The 22,878-nt window shown below is 46.8% G+C and overlaps 7 protein-coding genes across 7 annotated transcripts; 1 reads left to right on the top strand and 6 right to left on the bottom strand.

The window, feature by feature from the left end:
- Window positions 1–1,577: 1,577 nt before the first annotated feature.
- EDB91DRAFT_1053836 (uncharacterized protein) lies at window positions 1,578–3,179 on the bottom strand (the record flags this gene model as incomplete). Its single annotated transcript, XM_041313781.1, has 8 exons — window positions 1,578–1,698; window positions 1,754–1,908; window positions 2,025–2,153; window positions 2,206–2,344; window positions 2,393–2,583; window positions 2,635–2,743; window positions 2,793–2,927; window positions 2,974–3,179. 8 exons carry the CDS (start codon window positions 3,177–3,179, stop codon window positions 1,578–1,580), a joined length of 1,185 nt encoding a protein of 394 aa, XP_041176840.1.
- A 1,469-nt stretch (window positions 3,180–4,648) lies between these two features.
- Window positions 4,649–6,293, bottom strand: EDB91DRAFT_1082370 (uncharacterized protein; the record flags this gene model as incomplete). Its single annotated transcript, XM_041315482.1, has 4 exons — window positions 4,649–4,662; window positions 4,727–4,948; window positions 5,321–5,534; window positions 5,589–6,293. The coding sequence occupies 4 exons, from the start codon at window positions 6,291–6,293 to the stop codon at window positions 4,649–4,651; spliced, it is 1,155 nt and encodes a 384-aa protein (XP_041176841.1).
- A 284-nt stretch (window positions 6,294–6,577) lies between these two features.
- On the bottom strand, window positions 6,578–6,982 carry EDB91DRAFT_1053748 (uncharacterized protein; the record flags this gene model as incomplete). Its single annotated transcript, XM_041313773.1, has 1 exon — window positions 6,578–6,982. A coding segment is annotated over one exon (405 nt), but the record flags the coding sequence as incomplete, so codon positions are not given.
- A 4-nt stretch (window positions 6,983–6,986) lies between these two features.
- EDB91DRAFT_1223363 (uncharacterized protein) lies at window positions 6,987–7,638 on the bottom strand (the record flags this gene model as incomplete). Its single annotated transcript, XM_041320936.1, has 2 exons — window positions 7,339–7,638; window positions 6,987–7,286 (listed from the first exon to the last, which is right to left on the bottom strand). The coding sequence occupies exons 1-2, from the start codon at window positions 7,498–7,500 to the stop codon at window positions 6,987–6,989; spliced, it is 462 nt and encodes a 153-aa protein (XP_041176843.1). The 5' UTR covers window positions 7,501–7,638.
- A 364-nt stretch (window positions 7,639–8,002) lies between these two features.
- EDB91DRAFT_1248781 (uncharacterized protein) lies at window positions 8,003–8,281 on the bottom strand (the record flags this gene model as incomplete). Its single annotated transcript, XM_041322977.1, has 2 exons — window positions 8,003–8,085; window positions 8,131–8,281. 2 exons carry the CDS (start codon window positions 8,279–8,281, stop codon window positions 8,003–8,005), a joined length of 234 nt encoding a protein of 77 aa, XP_041176844.1.
- Window positions 8,282–11,034: 2,753 nt separating this feature from the next.
- EDB91DRAFT_1248782 (uncharacterized protein) lies at window positions 11,035–12,237 on the top strand (the record flags this gene model as incomplete). The annotated part of the gene is made up of 3 exons (XM_041322978.1): window positions 11,035–11,289; window positions 11,348–11,758; window positions 12,112–12,237. The coding sequence occupies 3 exons, from the start codon at window positions 11,035–11,037 to the stop codon at window positions 12,235–12,237; spliced, it is 792 nt and encodes a 263-aa protein (XP_041176845.1).
- Window positions 12,238–21,091: 8,854 nt separating this feature from the next.
- On the bottom strand, window positions 21,092–22,779 carry EDB91DRAFT_1248785 (NADP-dependent oxidoreductase domain-containing protein; the record flags this gene model as incomplete). Its single annotated transcript, XM_041322979.1, has 12 exons — window positions 21,092–21,210; window positions 21,267–21,321; window positions 21,372–21,443; window positions 21,498–21,584; window positions 21,637–21,730; window positions 21,790–21,804; window positions 21,855–21,983; window positions 22,033–22,133; window positions 22,182–22,253; window positions 22,303–22,353; window positions 22,401–22,444; window positions 22,503–22,779. 12 exons carry the CDS (start codon window positions 22,777–22,779, stop codon window positions 21,092–21,094), a joined length of 1,116 nt encoding a protein of 371 aa, XP_041176846.1.
- Window positions 22,780–22,878: the final 99 nt, after the last annotated feature.

Below are 22,878 nucleotides of genomic sequence, written 5' to 3' on the forward strand. Positions count from 1 at the left end.
CATAACCTTGGATATTTTGAAGCTAAGAGTGAGCATCAGCATCTTCCAAAGAACGGCTGCTTGTCCAACAAATGAGTGAAAGCAATTATAACTACTGCTTTAAGTATTTACGCCATCTACTTGAAATGCTTGATGTCTGTCAGTCTTAGGACAATTTTCTGACTAACAATGAAGGACAGCATCTTCCGGAGAACGGCGATGTGTTCAATTGGTGAGCAAGAGTAAATATACCTGCTGCTTTGAATTTTGACGCTATCTACTTTATAATATCTAATGATTGTCCACTATATTTCAGTTGGGAATCTGTGCGAAAAAGCCATACCTTGCCAGCAATCGGGATGTGTTTGCCAAGTGAACTTATAAGAGATTTAAGTGTTCAAGCTTGATTCCTATCAATTATGGGACAGTTTTCCACATCAGAGCAAAAGCCAGTAGCTTCCAGGCAATAGTCGTGCGTCCTCCGAGTGACTGATGGCACATGTATGTAATGCTCTCGATTTTTTTGCCATCTCTTTCAGATGCCTAATGACCGCCTGCTGTGCCTCACTTACCATTCGACAAGCATACGGCACATTGCCCCGTGGATCAGCGCAATCGCATGTCTTCGTGCACCGCAAGAGAACTTCTTGATGGGGGTGTTTAGGACCTTGGTGGTTTAGGTTCTTGATCCAGTGACAAGGGACTTCGAAGCTAATGTGTCTGTCAATTTTCCGAGATCGCCACAACCACAACACATTTCCTCACAAGTAACCGACGATGCATGTGTGTGTTGTTTCTGACTTTTCCGCCATCTCTTTCAGATGTCTAAATGACTGTCTGCTGTGCCTCACTTACCATTCGACAAGCATACGGTACATTGCCCTGTGGATCAGCGCAATTGCATGCCTTCGCGCACCGCAAGAGAACTTCTTGATGGAGGCGTTTTGGGCCTTGGTGGTTTAGGTTCTTAATCCAGTGACAAGGGACTTCGAAGTTAATGCATCTGTTGATTGTGTGAGATGACCATGATCACAACGCATTTCCTACAGGCAGACTGTTGAAACCAAGTAGGCGGATCCACGATTTGGGGCTGAAGTTGTGCTGTCAGCGATTGGACTAAGAATTGCAGACACCCTCATGAACACATTGTATTTCCTGCATTCAGCTTTTTGAAACCAAGCAGATGGATGCACAATTCGAGGCTTAGCTCGTGTTATCAGCAAAAAGACTAGAAGCTGCAAACCTTGCCGTAGTCGTGTTGCATTTCCGACATTCAACATTTTGAAACCAAGCAAGTGGATGCACAACTCAAGGTTTAACTTGTGCTATCAGCGAAAAGACTAGAAACTGCAGACATTGCCACAGTTGCTTTGTATTTCCTACAAAGTTCAGCCTTTTGAAACCAAGCGGGTGGATCCAGGATGACTGTTGCCCTTGTTAAGCCATTTGTGAGGTCCGAAGTTGCCACTCATAAGAGGGTGTATGGCACCAAACAAGGTTTCATGGAATCATTATGACATTGAAAGTAAACTACTCAGTAAAATTACTTGGTAAGGGTGCCGGTGATTGAAAACAGTGCAATAGACTATGATATGTACTTAAGGTGAATCGAAAGCGGTGTCGTCACAACGTGTTCTCTGCCTTGCGAGAGCATTTACTGACATGTTAGCCTTTGCCGTGTCGCTAAGCTCATTATGGTGATTCCTTCCGAAAACTTTCCTAAAAAAGAAAACAAGAGTTCAGCTGAGGCTGGTCAGCAATGTAAATGATGCACCTAGTCCACCACTCGAGGAGCCTGTCAACCCTGTGGCAGGCTTCACGGCTGGGAGGCCGTTCAAAGAAGTCCACAATGGTTTGCCAGAATTGAACATAATCAAAGTCCCCATCAACGGACCTCCAAGACGTAACAGAAGAAAGTGTGAATCGCACCTGCCATGAAGTGGTCATCATTTATCACCACTCCAACTAAAGGTATGACTTACTTGACATGTGATGTATGCGATTGAACGAGGTGTGACTTTTCTCATCTTGATGATTTGCACTACGTGTTTCTTGACTTTGATTCTGGAGGAAGACTTCTTAGCACATCTATTGTTTCGGATGACGTCTGCACCATTGCCATTGCCTTCGACGTCCTTTGCTGATGAGGGTGATGTGAATACAGCTTTGTAAGCCTAACAAGAACAAGTGAGCTTGCTGTCAGGCCACGAGTCCAGTGCGACAAACCTGAAGAAGGATTTTGCCCTTAAACAAGCCCTCCTCTAGATCATCCAGATTGGTGGCATACTTGTCATACAAGTAGGCTGGAAAAAAGAGGTCTGTAACAACATAGCCCTCTGAACGATCTCGAATGCCTGCCCTTACACTGGTGAACAATGAGCGTTTCTCTGCTGAATCAGGGTGCACGACTTACGCCGGGTTGTTCCAATCAATCTCGGCTGGGCAGAGCAACCTGTCGCACGCATTGTTAGTGAATCCACGAGAATGTTTATCCTCAGGGTCGACCGGGGGATCAGGCTTGAATTCATGATTGATCCATTCAGAAATGAGAGTCTTGAGCTTGGAGGTATCGTCTCCTTGAGCACCATCAGCGCCCTGCCGAAGCTAATAAAGACTCAGACAGAAACAAGCGTCATTGACGTTGGTAAAGTGTACCGTTTTTATCATGTGCGAATACTTGTCGTAATCCAACTCGCAGCCCTTCTTATGAAACCAAGGTAAAGTTTGCGTAAGGGCGACGTACCCTATTTGCATTCGATCTTGTCTACATAAGCTGGTTAGTATCACGCATGATCCAAAAGCGAAAAACTTACTCCAGAGTAGCATCCTCATCCTGTTGCTCTTCGTCACACCTTCTGTTGTTTTTGGCGACGAGGTCCTCAACGTTGTCGAACAGAGTGACAACGCGTCTGAGCGCTTGTCCTTGAGACATATAGTAGTTTGTTTGCCTGATAGGTGGTGAGAAAAGCTCAATGCAAGCAAAGGGGTTTATACTTTTCTTTTACTGCCCGCCCTGCTGTGAGAGTCTCGAGCTGCTCCTCAAGTTGAGCAATTCTCCTTTTCTGCCGAGCCTGCACAGAAGTTGTGGCTTCAGACTGCTGTTGAAGACTGCCCTCGTCCTGTCGGTCCTTGGGGTGCGATGGGCTGCCTGCATCCTGCTGGTCCTCGACGTGCGATGTGCTGCCCTCGATGAGTGACATAGAGCCAGGGAGATGAGATGATGCAGAGAAGACAGAGTGAAGCAGCCAATGGAGGAAGAGAAGGGGCAAGATGAGGGACATAATCAGCCAGGTCGTACCTTATATGCTCGTCAGCACTAGCGCTAGTTTCCTAAAAAAGCATGTCTCTGCCAGGATTACCGTAAGAGATTGAGTAACTTGAACGAATGCCTATCTGGGAAAATGTCAAGGTCAGGGATAGCCGGTCCTTCTGAAAATAGAAAATAGGCCTGGTATAGTCTGCAAGACTGGATGGACGTGCAGTGGTTGCACTGGAGTTTCAGTTAGCGGGTGCACAGAAGGGCATTCTCCACGACGGGGGATAGAACTAGCTCCCGGTGCGTTATGTTAGCTGCAGGTCTACTAAAAGGCGTACCGCAGAAAGAATTCAGTATCTGTCGTCTCCACGCAAGGCGCCTTCCCTGAAGCCGCCCTTGGGAGTATATCGCCCACTGTATGACGTACTTCTTTAGCTGCACACAAATGGGAAAATCAGTCAGATAAACTTGAACACCAGGTCTAGCAAAAATGGGCGAACTCCGAGCTGAATTTAGTCCTGCGAGATTAGACGTGAACCCGAGCCGTCACTGTAAACCTGGATCTGGTCTGACTGTTAGGTGAACGTGTTCATTCTTTGCTTCATTGCGGTTGTCGGCAATGTGGGTCTTGTAAGGACATTTGGATTATGGTGAGCAGCGTGCTGGTATGAGTGTTTCGATCTGGTGTAGGATGATGGCAAAAGAACGAGTGAGGCGGTGCAGTGATGAGCAGTGGGAGGAGACATAGCATCTAGCTGCGCGTCTGACTGGTTGAGTCGGTACCACCTACTAGTCACAACACTGTGATGACATTGGCCGAGTATGCATGGTCGAATAGGCTAAACATGGTGCAATTGGTTTAATTTGGAGACCAGGAAACTGAAGCGGAGCTTCTTCAGTCTTTGAAAGAGGAGATATATGTGACAACTCACAATCAGTCGGCGATATTGCAGATTCGGAGACTTCCGAGTCGCCGTCAAAGTGTTTGCATGAATCGGTAGGACTGGTAAAGCAAGAGATATTTTAACTGATGCTGGTCCCACTGATCAACAAAAGAGCCTGAACCGTATATGTAAATATATGCTGCCCGAAGCATATATTCATATATATATCGCAATGTAAGACCTTGTGTACAAGTTGCGCATGTCTTAAAAGCTAAATCACAGCACACATGCTCATGTAAGCTTCACAAGGCCTTGCATGCTTCGGGCTCTTTTGTTGATGGGCAGATGCAGTGCTCGTCAGTAATGCAGGAATCTGTCTGAGTCCATTCACTGAGTTCTTGATGATGCCCCATGTTATATCATGATGGGAACGTACCCGACAAGTAAACTTGGATGGCTCCTTTTACATGCATATGGTCTGACTAGGGGAGATTATCGAGGAATAAGATTGCTGATCTGACCGTAGTAACTATCCAAGTAACGCTAATGTACATTGTAAATGTAGAAAGTAGCGTACAATAACATCACGACTAGGCTGATCACTTACATATGTCTCTCAATGTAGCCAAGACACATAGAGTGTACTCCTTCCACCGAGCCAACAGCTCTGGGTACAGGACAATCTGCGTATCTATGTAATCACTGAATGAGTCATACACAGGTTTGAAATCTGTGACACCAAACTTGAATTCCTGCCCTGTCGAACACTCCTGCAGGGCGCACTTCACAGCTGCAGACGCTGTACAAAACAAGCTCTTGAGAGTTGGATCTGTTACATATGGGAGGTAGTCCAGTTCCGTGATGATGTAACAAACAACGTCTAAGACAACATAGCTTTCGAACACCCACAACCTGCCATGTTTGTCCTCCCTGAAAATAAATTTTGGGGGGAATGAAGCAATGAGGTTTCGTGCCGTCTGGATCCAGTGCTTGCGTTCGGAGATACACGACCAAATGGAGGGACGTAGACTGCACCCCCGCTAGACCAGTACACGCGCGACCTTCTTAGAGGTCGCCATGATGTGAGTAGACGGCAGTTGGTTCAACAATTTATAGAACGTCTGGGTGTTTTTTTCTGCCAACTTCGTCCCAGAATCTTTGGTGAATGTCAGCTATTGTCTTTGAAGGGAGTACTACCTACCATAGTGGGATGCAGCATCGATTAGCACCTGCTGAATGCCTTGTTTTTTTTCCCACTCGGACAAGAAGGGAGTGATATTCACTGCGTCCTTAATGAGGGTTTCTTGCACGTCCTTGAATATTCTTTGGTGAGTTTCATTATCGTTGTCATATACCGAGGGTCCAATGGGCTGTAGTGTAGACTGTGAAGGCTCAGCCCGAGTATCTGGAGTATCCTAGGAGTTGGTTAGTAATTGACTATTTGACCAACAAGCAACGATCAGCCCCACCTTGGTGATTGCAGCAAAACACCTCAGCTTCGACTGAGACACACCGGCATATGGATGGAATTGCAGTTCCGATGATTTTGAGGGGCGAGCTCGTGACCTACTGGACTTCAGATGGGTCGGAAGAGAGGAAGGTTCACCGACGGGTAACAGAGGTTTGAGAGGCTCTAGCTCTCTGAGACGTAGTATCTCATCGAGACGAAATGGCTCATCAAAAGGTACCGGTTCTCCTAGAGATGGGATGTCATCTGCTCCGGGAGGTAAAGTAGACATGCCGTCGATGCACACCATGATATCATGTGGCTGATGGTCATCCAAGTTGTTGAAGCAGGAAGCAAAGGATGGATCATATGAGGCCGTAGAGTCGATATAAGGTGTATTGATGTTTTCGGATGGGCCGCTGTGAGCATCGTACAGATGGAACGAGTTGGAAAAAAGAGATGGGTGGGAGGAAAATGGCGCTGGTGATCCGTCGCCAGACCTGACAGTGATGGAAGGGTGACGGCCTTCTGCCGCAGGTTGCATACTAGTAGTGATGAAGTTGTTATTTGCAAACAGGGGGTAATTATAAAAAGATGACAACGGCTGGTTGTCAGCACGAGAACTGGCGGTATAACTTTGATCATGGTAATTGGAAAAGGATGGGGGCAGACACTGTGGCCAATCATCAGAACCGCCGCTGGGATTCAAACTCTCAGCCTGGGCCATTGGTGCATCAAAACAATTGCCAGACTCACCCGAATACATAGTCACAGCGGCAGTGTGGTGTTGGGTGTTAGATCAGTTCTTAGATACTAATAAGTTTTATAATTGCACTGATCTGGAGAACCCTCAGATCTAGTAAATAAGTTTAATAAAATTGTCTACCAAAAACCGCATTGCCGGAGCCATGAGGCATGGGCACTACATTACAGATCCCTAATTTGGCTTTCAGCACTGGTATGATTTAATAACCTCTTTTAGCTGACCTTTGAATAAGATCATTCTCGAGATCATTCTCGCTGCCTCGCAGATAGGGGGCGGCTTGCCATTTTGCATAGTATTGCAATGAGGCCGCAAACCGCATCAGATCGAGACGGAACGACCTGGTAGTAATCGATTAATCCCATGTGTAAAAAGACACATTCAATGAAATATATCGCTAATCTGTCCACCAGTTCTCTGATGGCTGAATGCCGGCCCGGGACTGGAAGTGCTTGAACCTGCCCATCTTCAACAACAAGCACCCGATCGCATATCTTCATCACAGGCGCCTTATGTGTCACCATGATAGTAGTCTTCCCAACCTTGGCAGCACGTATTGTCTCCAATATAGCCATCTGGTTCGCACCATCCAGCACTGAGGTACATTCATCTAGAATGAGAACCTTGGCTGGGCGTGCGAGTGTGTGAATGATTTGACTAGAGATGCGTTCTCCCCGATGAGGGTGTCGAGCCAATGGAGACGGTGAACACGACGAGGTTGAGGACTTGGCACATTTGGAGGTATGTGTATGTGCCCTTGGCGATGAGGACAGTGCCGACGTAGAAGAGAAGCGCTTCGGCTAAGTAGATGAGAGCACTGGCTACACCATAAGAACACCCCTCGACGAATGCACCGTGTACACCAGTGGAAAGACACTGTGAAGCAGCCTTGTCAAATTGAGCCTGAAGAACAGGTTCAAGAGGCATAGCGCGAATACCACGGACCTTGAGAATCGACTAGAGAACAAATCAGAATGTCACTCATAACAATAGCAAAGATAAAACTCACCTCGTAGTACACCCTCGCAACCTCCTCACGAGCCCTCTTATTGCGCACCTCGCACTTGGCCATCAAACCCGTCTGCAGACCCATAACTCCAACAAAAACAGGCCCAACAAGCATCAACTGCCACCCCCAAGCCATAGCCCAGACAAGTCTAACAGTCATCATCGTGCCAACAGCAACGATCTGGCCTAACACCACAGCGATCAGCGTACGTGCATCATCCCCATCTTTCACGATGACTTGGGTAAGCTTGGCTGCACCGTTCTCAGGATGGTCAAACCAGCTCTTGTCCTGGCTGAGAACATGGCTGAAAGCAATGTCGCAGAAACGAGTGACCCAGCGCATGGCGCTGATTTCCATAACGAAGAATTTGGAACTGAGGAGAAGCCCGTCGAGGGCTGCGATGCGGAGTATGAGTCCACCATAGCTGTTGACCATGCTTGCGTCTGAGCCGCCTGCGGAGACTAGGACGATGAGTGGCAAAAGGAGGAATGAGAATATGGGTGTCATCGCTCCACTTAGGAGGCAGATGATGAGCCCGATCAGTAGGAATAGGCGGTGGAGGTACATTCGTCTTCGTAAGTTCCGCGACGACATTGAGCATCCAGTTTCCAAGTGTCACAGTAACAGGGCGCATACCGCCCAGCATGGGTGCCATGCTCATGTGTCATTCGTGAACTGGGAGCTCATCCTCATCATCATTCTCCACTGCGAGGATCTCTGCAACTGTGTCATATCCAGGAAGCTCGTCTTCAACGTCAAGCCCCCCAGTACGAAGCATCTGGGCAAACTCACCATCCGCTTGCAGGAGGTCCAATCGGAACCCTTGCTCGACAAAAGAGCCTTCCCACATGACGTAGACAAAGTCTTGTTCTTCAATTGAGGCGATGTCATGTGTGATGATGATGGTGGTGCGGTTTTGGCGCCATCGGCAAATAGCGGCCATGATAAGTGCGTGAGTTGGGGGTCTAAGGCTGATGTTGCTCCATCTGAAACAAGATTACAAGATTAGGGTAAGAGATTACAAGATCAGGGTAAGAGATTACAAGATCAGGGTAAGAGATTACAAGATTAGGATAAGAGATTACAAGATTAGGGTAAGAATGTGAGAGGGAGACAGGAACTTACTGAGAATCAAGACGTCGGGTCACGTATCCGCGCCCATGCGATTGCAAATCTCTGGCATTGTCCACCGCTCAACTGGATGCCTTCTGCATCAGTGCCGCTTAATAGCATCTCATAGCTTTGATCTAAACCTAGCACCCAAGACTCGAGCATCACAACTCTGCATGCTTCTTCTACTTTGCCTCTACTAATGTCCTCTATATGTTTGCCTTTGCCTATGGTGCCGAGGGCTACATTCTCGCGAAGGCTTCCGGGGAAGATCGGCACAGACCGAGGTGGGTTTGGAGTCAATGGGAAAGTGATGCAAGGGGCTGATGGGTCAGAAGTGGTCAAACCGCAACTAGTAAATACCATACAATGACAGTACAAGTACACCACGCACCCGCCAGTACTGTGTGATGCGTGACCCGACTCGCGCGACACTATGTAGCTCATCATCAATGCATCATCGACGACAATGAGGGCATGAGGAGTCAGAACAATAGAGTAGGGCTCTACTGAAGGTACCACATGGATGACTTTTGGTTATCATTCTGAGATTTTTGAACATACCATGACTTTTGGGTTATCATGTAGATTTTTTATACAAAATGATTCAATTTATTATTGTCTCCTCTGGGCCGTCATACTGATGTGTATTGCTTGGAAAATTAGATGTCTGACAACAATTCAATAATCAATTGGCGTTTGTGAACGTTGAAGTTGGTGTAAAGCAGTAGATTTTATGGCTCGAAAATTAGATTCTTAGTTTGCAACGCAAATTTATGTGTCTCATTTTGTCCAGCCGAACCCCTCATACTAGTTGTACCGTTAAAGTTGTGAATCGGAGGTTTCATGTACAAAAAGTAGGTGAAGGAACAGCTATTTTCGTTCGTCTATAGTGACTCATATAGTGACTAGTAGGTGAATTCAAGTCTTGTAGTAATTTACACTACCGTGACTTTTCCTCCATTACTGGTGCGACTGTGCCTTTCCTTCGTTGTTCTTCGCCATACTCAATAATATCAAGGACAGACTGCCACTCGGTGCCTGATTTTTCCTGGCAGATGCGCTTGATGGTTGGAGTATGACTCAGAGATATTGCGATGTTCTCCTTGTCAGTGTCGACACCATCGCGACTGTCGATCGTCCTCTTGCAAGTCTGACGAGTAGCAGTAGCAGTACAAGAAGCTCGAGCTCGTACGACATGATAGCCTCTGGGGCCGACTTCAGGTTTCTAACTTCAAGATCAGTACGACAAAATCAAGAATGCGGATGCAGACACCCACTGTTTTTAATGCTCGGACAGGCCTTTGATTTTTCAATATCTCATCCAAACACAACTAAAACATACATGAGCATGTTCCAAGCAAAGTGTTTCAGTGATAGCTTACTTCTCAATACTTCGGAAGCTGCACGAGCACAGCTAGTACCTCCACAATATTAGAGTCCGAGTCAGGTGCGAGACTGGGAGAGATCTCCCCCAGGTTAGTAGGAATCATGACAGTGGCTGATGCAGACGGTTTATGCCACGACACGTCAGTACTACTAGTGGGGTCAAGTACCATGGAGGGTTGACTCGGAGCATCAGCCTGAGTATTCGAGTCAGGACTTCCAGTGGGAGATGACAGGGTAGCTGCCGGTGACTCGTGGGTTGTGAAAGGGTCTGTTACAGGTACGTCGTCGCCACTGCCAGTGGTTTCAGATGAAGAAAATTCAGACGCTTGATCATGAGCATATTCAAACATAGCTGCTATGTTGAAGCCAGTTGTGATCCAACAGTTTAGTTTAAGCCTGGTCCTGACTGGTGAGTTCTTATAGTTGTTTGTAACTGCTGGTAACCAACTACGTATGGTAGGGCAGAGCATGCATGTCATACCAAATAGCTGATGCGTGCATGCATATGTTAATGACATGGTCGCAGAAGATGCAGTACTGTACCAATTATGGTATGTGCTAGATTTCAAATGATTATAAGTTTACTTTCTCCGAGGGATGCAATTACCAGTTTTGGTATGTGCTGGGTTCTAAGTTTACTTTCTCCGAGCACAATGCAGTTACCAGTTTAGGTATGTGCCAGGGTGCTAAGTTACGAAGCATATGTTACTAGTGATGATATGGGCTGGGTTTCAACAGGGTTCTCCGAAGTCGTGCCTTCTTCTGGATGCCTCATCACACAGGAATATTCATTCCTGGCTTGCGGGCTCCATGAGTTAACAGCTTTTCCGATGTGAGAGTGCTATTGGTTCAGGGAGAATCTTCAGCAATGGTTCCTTTCAAACTCCGATGGCCTATTTACCAATCATGAAGTTACCCACCATGAAAATAGTACCTCCTTTGTGCCTTCAGACAGTAATGTTAAACCCAGTGTCCTGCATTGATGAACTTCAAACTGAAGCTTCATACCTTACTAAGCCACCATCTACACCTCCTCGACACCCTCACCATTCCTCCTTTGTTGGGAGTCCTAGTACGTCCAGCTGCCGTTCAAGCTCTCCCCCAAGCTCTCCGAGTCTCTCGTCTGTATCTGTGACAGGATCAGGTAGTGATGATTCATGATATATTATTGGTCATCAGATAGACTCAAATATAAAAATGACAGCAACCAGCACTACCCCAGATGCAGAATTTCCGTGCACACCTAATTCCAACCGTTCCAGCGGTGTATGCCATATCACTTACACCTCTGTTGAGGCTGGATCACTGACTCCAAATCCTTCTCCTGAGAACCAACACAGCGATGCTTCCCGTCCCCATTACTCCAGCTCATCTGAAGAGGAACATATTTTTGATGGATTGTTAGACAACCTCAACTGTGACCAGGGTACATCAAAAAGTGTCGAGCAGAAGGTAAGTCCTAATTTTCATACATATATTATAGCTCTCATGATATGTGCTACATTTCTAGGTGATGGAGGCATACTTGAGGCATATAGGACAACTTAGTGCGAGCTCTTTCCACTGCATTATTCGCTACCTGGAAGCAGTTCATGAACGCCAACGTATGCACTACTACATGTCATGCTGGGATGTCATAGTAGTCCAAAGGTGGGAAGCTGTCGCTCTTTCTGCGCGTGATAAATCGAAAACGGACTTCCTTGCAGTAGAGCAGGAATTGCAGTTTGTTCTGGACATTCTGTCTCAACACCTGTCATTACCTCGTGAAACTACCGTGGATAGCCAAAATCTCGCTGCCGCCCACGACAATGACAGGATATCCATCTTGCGGACTGACGCTGTACTCACCACTCTGAAGGGTCATGCTGATCCTATGGATGACTGGTACGTTCTACTTCAAGTGTTATGTTTTATATCTCATGTCAGTTACACATTTCCAGAGATTATCATGATTACAAGTTCAATGTTTCGTTCACATGGAATAAATCAGTTGCTTGTACCAAGCTTGTATTGCATCTGATAGTGTACACATTACATTCCAATCTGCCCTCGCAATACTGTACTGGTACTATGATATTTATGTCTTCGTTACCAGAGAAACATGTGATGCTGGACGGCACGCTCAGACCTTTTCGTTCTGTCACCTTGAGTGACTTCAGCAACGTATTTCCGTACTGCTGCTCGGACTCGAGGTGCCTTAGCTGGTAGCCTGTTCTCAATCAATCACGAATTCCTTGCCAAAGAGCTGGGGCTCACTCGCCAAAAACGGCCAAGGTGCTTCTTTTCTACGTTGGCCCTGTGGTCATCGCCAAGGGCACATATGCATACCTTGAGATGTGCCAAGTCCTCACCCTCGTCATTTTCACCATCTCCATTGGCTCCCAACTCATCTTCACTTAGCGAATCGCCAAGTCCATCGTCGCCACACATAATCTGCACCAGTTCATCAAGCTGGACACCATCTCTGCCTGAGAGTTGACGGTGATCACGTTGTCGTGGTCAGCCAAAGCCCAACCTCTTCGACGCCAGCAAAACATCACCTAGTACGACAAGGACAATGGAATGAGCGATGCCAATTGTTCAAGCAGTGAGCGGTGAGAGTGGGTCTGGTGTCTTCTCGACACCGGGTTTTACTTCTCCTATGCCCAACGCCTTTGGTATGATTCCTGGCTTTTTGAACGGTGGTCAAGCTGGCACATGATGCAGAACGGACGGCCTTTGTTGGATGCAGAAATGAACAAGAGGCTACCTCTTCCCAGTCATAGAAGAGAATGATCTACAGTCTATCCTCTGGTCAGAGACCAACTGCTGGTTAGTGACCATTTTCCGAGCTGGACCTTCTGATATGAAGCTAATAACTAGTCCAGGAATCGATTCCCGCCAATCTGCTCATAAGAACAATGGGTATTTTGCAAGTCCCTGCACCGGTTGTTGTACTTACCACGTGGATGTCACCTAGTTTTCCTTCACCAGCGATAATGGCACAAATTCCTGCTAATGGGTTATGGAAGTGGCCAGAACTTGTGGCAGCAATGGCCTCCAGTCCCCTGTCCCCTGAGTGGTCGACAACCTTGACAGCACTGTGTGACTATCTTGTATCGCATTAACAAGTCGAGGCTGGGCATGCATGGTAATTGGCAATCTTTGCACTTCTCTTCCTGTGCTAAGATGATCTGTCAGTTACTTGCTCTCTCCTCAGACTTCTCTAATAGGAGGTGTTGGGAGTCCATTGGGTCGGATTGTGCTCATTGGTTCACGGAATCCGCATGCGTGGCCCGCTTTCTATAAGGATACCAACCCAATCATTCCCTCTGAAATTGCTGAGTTCGCCTTTTCACTGAAGAATATCCTGAAAGGACAAGAACCATACAATCATTGTTGCAGCAACTGCCTATACACTGTACCAGCGAGTGTATACCATTCCCGGACCATCCTTTCCTGCACCAACTGTGTACGTTTGACTCAGCCTGGCTCGTCTTCTCTGTGAGACTATGTCATACCTAGCTGGTTCAGGACATTGACTTTTTTTTCTTTGGACAGGGGCAACTTCCTGAAAATAGCGCCTCCTTGAAGCTACTGTTTGCAATAATCTTTGGCATTGTCGCAGCTGTGAAAGTCATGGCCGCGCAATGCAACCACCCCATACGAAGTGGATTCCTTCAGGCATTGCATTCGCTATCGGCTTTCTCAACTCCCCATCGTTCTCTTTGGCATGTTTGATTGGCGGTGTCATCGAATTCATCTATCACAAGCTCATTGCAAAGTCTGGAGGCTGTCTTGGAGCATTATGTATCACACGAAGTATGATTCTATCCCTGGTATAGCCAGTGGCAAGAGCAAGGACACATTGCAGACAATGATGGAGGGATCACTATCGTCGAGTCTCATGCTTGCTAACAGTGTTTTCGAACATGAGTTCTCTCCTTGCTATCCCAGTGACCTGGTCACATCTACTAATCTATCCTCTCGGGGCTGTGGAAGTCTTTGGTACGATACCATGACTGATCGTGTTCACACTGCAAGCTCTGCGGATCGTGAATATTGCCTTACTACCGTCTGGAAGCTGAATCCATTTTTGAGTGTCTGGTTTGCTGTCTTCTGCATGTTTTCACACCCGTTGGCTGTCAGGTCATCTACACTCACCCTTGGCTTGTGCCCATATCTCATGACAGTTCTTGTCCCTGCTTTGGAATGGCAGAAGCTGCTTTCCTGTGTTCTCAGGCTAACATTGGCATTGCTCGTATATGCGACATCAGTCCTCACGTTGAGAAAAACACATAACTGCACGGAATGCAAAGGCTCTAATACTTGGAGCCGTGCTTGCATGTGGTGAAGGCATGACTCAGTGATTCTTGGGGATATAAAGACGAGGAAGAGCTTGTCAAAGGTGAAACACAGAGGCGTTACGTGCAAGGCATCCGCTATGACGAGAGCTAGGCACCGCTGAGAATGGCCACCAGGACCAGCGCGTGACAGACATCATCAGTAAGGAAACTGAGCTAATCGATTATATAAGCAATACCTCATGTTTGAATCAGTTTAACTTTGCCGCATGTCAGTCCCCTGGAAGATCTAGTAGACTCGCCACAGTGACTCAAAGTGCAGCACAATGCGCTGTTCCGAAATTCTTTGGACCGCTTTTCTCTTGTTTCTTCTAATGGTGGCCTGCAACGCTCCAGGGTGCTCTTGGGAAAGGCCAACAGACAATTGCGGACTCACCAGGCATCGCGCATCTTGTCACTTCTACAAGAGAGCTAGCTCTCTCGCAAGCCAGAGGAGACAAAACCGTGCAAAAGAGGCGGTCCTTTCGAATTTGGGTCCAAGGCCTCAGCACAAAGCAGTGAGTAGCTTTAAGTTTGCTTTGAAATAGAATATTCAATTAGTGTAAATGTCAGGGAATCTCCGCTGTCCGATATGTGAGAGACTGTCCAAGTCTCAAACCAATTGCCTCTTGCAGACTTCTCATGCCAACATCTATGGCTCACGAATTAGGTAGTACCTCTAGTCTTACAGAATCGCAACAACCCCTCAATGCGAAGAAGCAACAAAACAATGAATTTGATGTTGAGATGGGCAGCAATTCTGGAACCATGTGGGACTATACTAATTCAGGTTTGTGCCTCATTCCAAGTTCTGACGTATTCACAAACTGCTCGAATTTTTCAGAGGAAACCGCACTTCCAAGGGGACGAATTCCCAGAGCTCTCGATGATATCGAGCCTTCGCACGATGATCTTAATCATTCCGATAATATCAGCATCGCATCAGCTCAAGTGGCTTTATTACCTCCCTGGTCCAGAATTCAACGTGTTCTGTTAACTCTAAGAGACACTCTCCAGACCGCCTACAACTCATTTGGGCTGTGCCGACTATACCCACGTCGGCCTTCCTTTGAGCCAGATCGGTTCATTCCATCTTCGCAACTCGCAAAAACTTCTCCAACAGCTGTCCAAGGAGCCGATCCTGCACCAAATGTCTTTCCGCCGCCCTACCCCTTTCCCAACATGACAATCTATCGTCTCATGTCCTGGATGAATTCCAGTAGTCATTTGATATCCGAAATCAAAGTCTCGCACCTCGTCAGAGATGTAATGCTGGCAGATGATTTTGACTGCAAGCATCTGAAGAACTTCTCGGTGAGGCGGAGCTTGCGAGAACTGGACAAGGATGACAAGGGAAGAAAGGTTACCTTTCCAGATGACTGGATTGAGACCGCCATCAGCATTGACATTCCAACAAAGTCAAAGGAGGACGGCCCTCAGCCTTATGTTATTCATGGATTCCATTACCACCCTATTGTCGAAGTCATACACACGGCATTCGCAGATGTCCAAGCACGGGCCTTCCATCTCTTACCTTTCCAACGCTTGTGGAAAGATCCTTTGGATGGCCACCAAGAACAGATTTTTGATGAGCTCTATACCTCTGACGCATGGCTGGAAGCCCAGGACGGTCTTCAGAGGCTTCCGAAAGAGCCTGGGTGCTCACTGGAACGTGTCATCGCAGGTCTGATATTTTTTTCTGATGCCACGCATTTGGCAAACTTTGGGACTGCGAAGGCTTGGCCACTGTATCTGTATTTCGGAAATCTGACAAAATACGCGCGATCATCACCCCAATCGGGAGCGTGTCACCTGGTAGGATTTTTACCTTCAGTAAGTCCTATTGAATGCCACATTTCCGTCTACTGCTGTTGACAATGACAGCTTCCTGACAGCGTCAAGGACATTCTGAGTAGCCTAGCTGGTATATCGAAAACAGGCATGGCATCCCTTCATACACACTGCCACAGGGAGCTGTTTCATTCCTGCTGGCAAATCCTGTTGGATGAAGACTTTATATCTGCATATCACCATGGTATTGTTTTGAAGTGTACTGACAGAGTAACACGGAGGGTCTTTCCCCGAATCTTCACCTATTCTGCCAATTACCCTGAGAAGTACATTCTTTTGCGATTTTTTTCAAGAAAGTCAAATTACTCATCAATTTACAGGGTATTAATTGCTACTATCAAGGATATGGGCTTGTGTCCGTGCCCTCGCTGTCTCACACCGAAGAACTTGTTTAGTTCTCTTGGACTCATGAGGGACATGAAGAGCCGTTTAACCAACCTTCGAGTGTACGCTATGACGAAGGTTACCAAAGCCCGTGATTTTATCTACAGATGCAGAAACACTGTAGATGGTGTAAAGGTAGAACATACTCTTGGAGAAGGCTCATGGGTGCCTATTCTCGTACGTGAAACTGTTTTCTTATCATTTTATGGTTAACTTATATATTTAATTGTAGAATCAATTCGCTGCGAAGCTTGGACCTCTCGGTCTCGATCCATTTCAGATGCTTGTCATCGACTTCATGCATGAGTGCAAATTAGGTACCTGGAAGGGGTTATTTACACACCTTATTAGGCTCCTCTATGCCCTTCCTCAGGGTAGTGAGCTTGTCGCGACCCTTGACAGCAGGTACGAGGAGTTCTTAAGGAGTGCTATTGCCTGCTAACAAGCCGTCACAGTCAACTCTCAATCTTGCTCTAGGTTTCGACAGGTCCCAGCTTTTGGTAACGGTGTCATCAGCAAATTTTCAAACAATACATCCGAGATGAAAAGGTTAGCAGCGCGTGATTTCGAAGATATTTTACAGGTTTTTTTTTCAATTTATTTGTTTTCTGCATTTGACCCGCTGACAGCTCTCATTGTTAGTGTGCCATCCCCGTGTTTGAGGGATTGTTCCCCACCAACCATGATGCGGTTGTGCAGTCGCTTCTCTATTGATTCGCACAATGGCATGCACTTGCCAAGCTCAGACTTCACTCAGACTCTATGGTCACTTTTCTTGCTGAAACGTTCAAGAAGCTGTCACAGAAGTTATGGAAGTTTTGAAGCTTTACCTGCACTGCATTCAACACTCTGGAATTACCCAAAGAGAGTGCAGCTCGGCAACGGAAGGCAGCCAAACACTCTGAAACAAATGGTACCCCTCCAGAATCGAGTGGGCCGAGGATCAAAATGTTCAATCTGGGCACCTATAAGTTCCATGCGATGGGTGATTATGTGACATCCATCAGGCTCTTCGGGACCACCGACTCTTTCACTACTCAAATTGTACGTACCATCTGCGTTCATAGTTTTTACCTGAAGTTAAGTTTGGTCAGGGAGAGCTTGCTCACAGGGCCCTCGGGGCATTTTATCTGCTGACCAGGAAGATAAACACCCCAGAGCAGTTAGCTAAGCATGAGCATAGGTGCTGTGTACTACGATGGGTGGCAGAAGTCGGTATATCCTCCTCTGGCAATCAATCACAGGCTGACGCCCCCCCCACCAATGTCCTCTGAACGGCACCACTGCATCACAACTAACCGGAACAACCCCATAAAGCTTTTCACATTTCTCTGGGAACACAACGGGGATCCGGCTGTTAAGGTAGAAGCTGCATTTCATTTGAGACGCACCAATATACTCACAATGGTTGCCAGAATTTCTCACCAAGACTTAAGGACCATATCCTCTATCAACTACGGGAGCTAGACATTAGCTATTGCGACCACGTCTTCACGGATGTGGAACACAACTCTGTCATTATTCCTGATAATACAATCTACTTGGTGCAGACCATGCAAGTGCACTACATGACCTACGACTTGCGGCGTGAATACGACACCATCAACCCCAGAACCCACGGGGATATCATGGTGTTGTCAGGGGAGATAACACCTAGTCACCCGTACTGGTACGCCCGTGTATTGGGTGTGTTTCATATGGAGGTTTGGCTTAATATTGGGGGTCAACCCCTAAAGCGGCACCTCGAGGTGCTCTGGGTCAGGTGGTTAGCTGCCTTGCAGAACTATAAATCTGGCATAAATCATGCTCGTCTCCCAAAAATCATGTTTGTGGAGTCAGACCCAGATGCATTCGGGTTCCTTGATCCAGGACAGGTAATCCGAGGAGCTCATTTGATTCCTGCTTTTGCCTCAGGACGTGGTGTAAACTCACTTCGCTATGGGAAATCACTGGCGTGTCCTGGAGGGCAGCTGGATGACTGGCAAGAGCACTATGTTGGCATGTAAGTGCAAACATCCATTTTCGCATTGCATTAATCTCAAGCTTTGTGCACTGCGCAAAAGATTTGTTGACAGAGATATGTTCATGCGCTATACTCATCTTGGCATTGGACATTCAGCAATGGTATGGAAAATCACAAGGGACTGCTCTGAGTCGGCGGCACAGACCAATGCCATGGACATTACAAATATCAGTAACAATGAGGATGCGGATCATGAAGTGGTTGACAATGGCGATGAGGAATGCGACGATGAACAGGAGGACAGTGATGAAGAATGTGATGATGATGATGAGGAATTGGATGACAGCCTTGGGGATGAGGATGGTGAAGGATATGGCGATGATGATGGTGATGATGAGGACGAGTTTGATGTCTCTTTCTAACTTACAGCTCCAAATACCTGTATCACTTCAATTCCACTATCTATAAATTCTTTGAGCCTTTATCAGGTACTACCAATATTGATATCGCAAATTTTGTTTGTGTTTATCGATACGGTGAGTCGTGTGAGGTCTGACGTGGTCACTGAGCTCTATCTCTCATGATTACCTTTGTTCTGCCTCAAAGGACTTTCAAGTTTCACTGGGGCTAACAACTGACACATGTGGTTGGAAGGTCCAAGTTGACACGTACTCGAGCAGAAGGAGCGGTTGTACTAAGTTAAAGTCGCATAGTTGGAAACATAAAGGGAAAACAAGAAGACTTAACAAGGTTACGACAAGTACCCTACTGTCCCTTGCGGGCTGCAATGGTCCAATATCACAACATTGTCACAAAGCACCCATTCTAATCCAATATGATGATCAGTGCCAGACGAACCTTAGGTCAGAAAGTCTTGAAATGTGTTGTAATTCAAAACATAAATAACGCCAAATGGGAACGCTCAACAAGGTTAATATAAGTATCCTACTTGTGCCTTACTGGCTGTAATGGTGCAACGTCATGACCAGGTCATGAACTCTCATGCAAATCTAGGATGGATGACAAATGCTAATTGCGCTTTCCACGATAAAGTCTTGAATTGTCTTGTAGGTCAAAACATCAATAAGGTATATGGGATTGCTCAATAGGTGGGACCTAATTATGCTATCACACCTGGCCGGTCATGATGGTGCAACATCGTGACCGCATCACGAACTGCTCATTGTCATTCTACATTTGTTGACCTGTGCCAGAGGAACCTTCTCACAAGAAGGTCTTGAATAGCATTGTAACTCAACACATAAATAAGGTAAATTCACAATGCACAAAACAATTGGATAAAGTATACTACCACCCCTCACCGGCTGCAAAGGAGGAGTGTCACAGCATTGTTGCTAAATCTAATGGTATTCTAGATCTGTTGACAAGTACCAAAGGCACTTTCCACGAGAAGGTCTTGAATAACATTGTGATTCAAAAATAAAATAACACAAAATGATAAAGCTCAAAACAATTGACACAGGTATGCTACCACCTCTCACTGGCTACGAAGGAGGAATGTCATAGCATTGTTATAGACTGTCCATGTTAAACTCAATTTGTGGGCATCGATGGGTATGTATGTACAACTCAATTTGCTCACAGTATAAATGCTAATATTTAGCAAAAGCAGAATTACATCATTCTATACTTCCCACGGCCACGATACCAAGGACTCATCAATTCTCTGATGGGAGCGGTTGTTGAGAGTACAGCGGGGCCAACATGATGTAGGTGGTTCGGATAAGGAATGGAGAGAGATCCTTGCATTTGCGGAAAAAATGGTGGCTGCGGGTAGAACATATTGTTGGCTGCCATGGGGAGAGGAGTACTTGCTGAAGGTGTTGAGTTTTCATTCGAAGTTGGGTTGGCAACGGCAACGGCAACAGGCCTGCCAATGCGTCGTTTTGAACCATATAGCGCCGAAAATCGAGGATTATCGCCAGTATTTGAGCACGGAGTTTTCGAGGATGTAGAGGGGTTGCTGAATCCGAGTTATGGTGGCACCAGTCCACCAGTACTTTTTCTTGGGATTCATTGAGGAATGAGCGTCGAGTACGGTGTTTGCCTGCCGCACAATCTCACAGTCTGTGGGGGTACCTGAAGGAAAATTGACTTGCGATAAAATTATTGAGGGAGTGCTTACATTGTGAGCTATGGTAGCACTGCGAAAACTGCCATGAACACCAGCCAAGGTATCCTGGATGGCGGCTTGAATGCGAGCCTCTTTGGTGGGATCTCGGGGACCTTTCCGCTTCCCACCGACTCGAGTGCGCGCCATCCGTGCGGCAAGTAGACGCGTCCAGACGCGTTGCCACCAACGCGTCTGAGTTGAAACTCCGCTACGGCATCGGACGGCAGGTGACAATGGAAGTGACAAAAGCCTTTGTCACAAGCAAACATTTATCTCTCTTGTTTCTTGTCCGAATGCATCCGTCTAAGCTCGTAAGATGTTCTTGTGTGTTATTATTTCAAATGGACATAGTAGTTTTAAGATTTGTAGTAGGAAAAGTGTGGTTTTGGAGGATGCACGAAATGTGGTACTGCACGAGTGAGTGGTAACCAATAGTATGCGAACGAAGATACCACAAGGACCAACTTATGTAAGTAAGCGCTTTGGTCTTGCCGCATGATTATGCCCATCAATCATTGCTTTATGGCCAAAGATAAAATGTACATGGACTAATTCAGGCACAGCAGCAAAAACATATTTTGATTCCAGCCCACACATATCTCACTCGAACACATCAAAGGGCAACTTCCAACCATTGCTCGGGTTGACCACTCTCTGCGGAGGGTGCAAAGCTGCCGCTTCCTCCAGCTTCTCAAAGTCCTCTTGCGGAATTTCAAACACTAGAAGGCGTAAGTGAATACTACTGTTAGCACCAGGGAGGTTTAGACTTTCTCACCATCGAGGTTCTCTACAATCCGCGAGGCCGTTACGCTCTTGGGCAGGACAATGGTCTATTCCGAAAGGTGAGTTACGATGTAATGATGCATGAAGTTCGACATACACCGCGCTGGACGCTCCAGGAGATAATGACCTGAGCAGGGGTGATCCCGAGTTTGGATGCAATGTCCTTTACCTATCACAGACTGTTTAGACGACGGTCTCCAGTTCTTGGGATGCAAAATGGTACCTCAGGGACAGCGAGAGACTTCCCGACTTGCGTGTTGCTACCAAGGGGAGAGTACGCCTCGAGAAGAAGCCCGTTCTCCTTCGACCACTACGAATCCCTAGTCAGTTCGAGCACACTACCCACGGCGTCAGAAACATACCTTCAACAGCTCGGGTTGAGGGTTCCAGAAGTTAAGCTCGACCTGATTAACAGCTGGCTGGTACTTCAGTTTGTTCGCGGTCAGATTCTGGATCCTGTGTTGGAAACAAAGTTGTCAGTATGGTTGGCTATCAAGACTATAAACCATTCAAACCTTCTGATATTGAAGCTACGGGTGAAATGTCAGCGTCAGTCCGACTTGCTAAAAATAGAGCTCACTTGCTGATACCGATGTTCCTGATTTTGCCCTTGTCGACAAGCTCTTCGAGCTTCTGCCACGTAGGATATGGATCAGCAGTAAGATCCTCATCCAGGACATTAGCGCCCTCCTTCTTGAACGCGATAGGCCTTGTTGCAAATTAGAAAACATGATCAAGTGGGTGAATAACCGTCGCACCAATGGATCAAGTACAAGTCGAGATAGTCGGTGCCAAGCATAGAAAGCGACTGGTCCAGCGCGGGTTCAATGTCCTCGGGTGCGTGGAAAGTGTTCCAAAGCTGTTGGCAGTCAGTGAGAAGTCAAACTAATTGAACAAAAGGTACCACCTTCGACGTGAGCCAGAGCTCTTCACGAGGTACAGAGCTCGCTTTAAGAGCTTGACCAACTTCTTCCTCATTCTGCCTTTATCGTAAAAACGGTTAGTCACGAGAAGGTGGAGTTACGCACGCGATAAATCCAGGCTCCATCGATGTGTCTGTAACCGGCCTTCAAAGCGGTCTGAAAGCATGTGAGCAAGGATATTTGAACGAGTGCAAGATACGTACCGTCACGGCGCTGCCAACTTCACCCTTGCCGGCCTGCCATACACCTGTACGATCAAGAATGAGATTATCTCCAACTTCGATAACGATTTACCCGTGCCGTACCCAACGCAACTGATGGAATCTTATCACCAGATGGTAAAGTGTAGTGAGAAGGAAGCTTTGCCAGCGTCGAAGAGTTTCGCTGAGGTCCATGGCAAGCAGCCCAGAATCCCCTGGACCTGATTATGCGCGGGAGGGAAGCGCACATTATGATTACAATGACAGCAATGCCCAGGAGAGAAAATCTCCTTTTGCGAGGTTCCTTGCGTTGGAAAGAGTCGTGCTCGCCAGCGCCCTTGTCAAATGTGGGGAGTTGTTGGTATCCCTGTGAGAACAACATGGTCACGGTTGAGAGCAAAGACTGCTCAGTGTTCAGGAGTTTACTTAAGTGATGAGTAAGGCGGCCCGGCGGTGCGTCATGTTACACCCATTTTTGTCC

This window comes from Suillus paluster (genome assembly GCF_016628075.1).
Source record: "Suillus paluster strain FC165 chromosome Unknown EDB91scaffold_28, whole genome shotgun sequence".
NCBI lineage: Eukaryota > Fungi > Basidiomycota > Agaricomycetes > Boletales > Suillaceae > Suillus > Suillus paluster.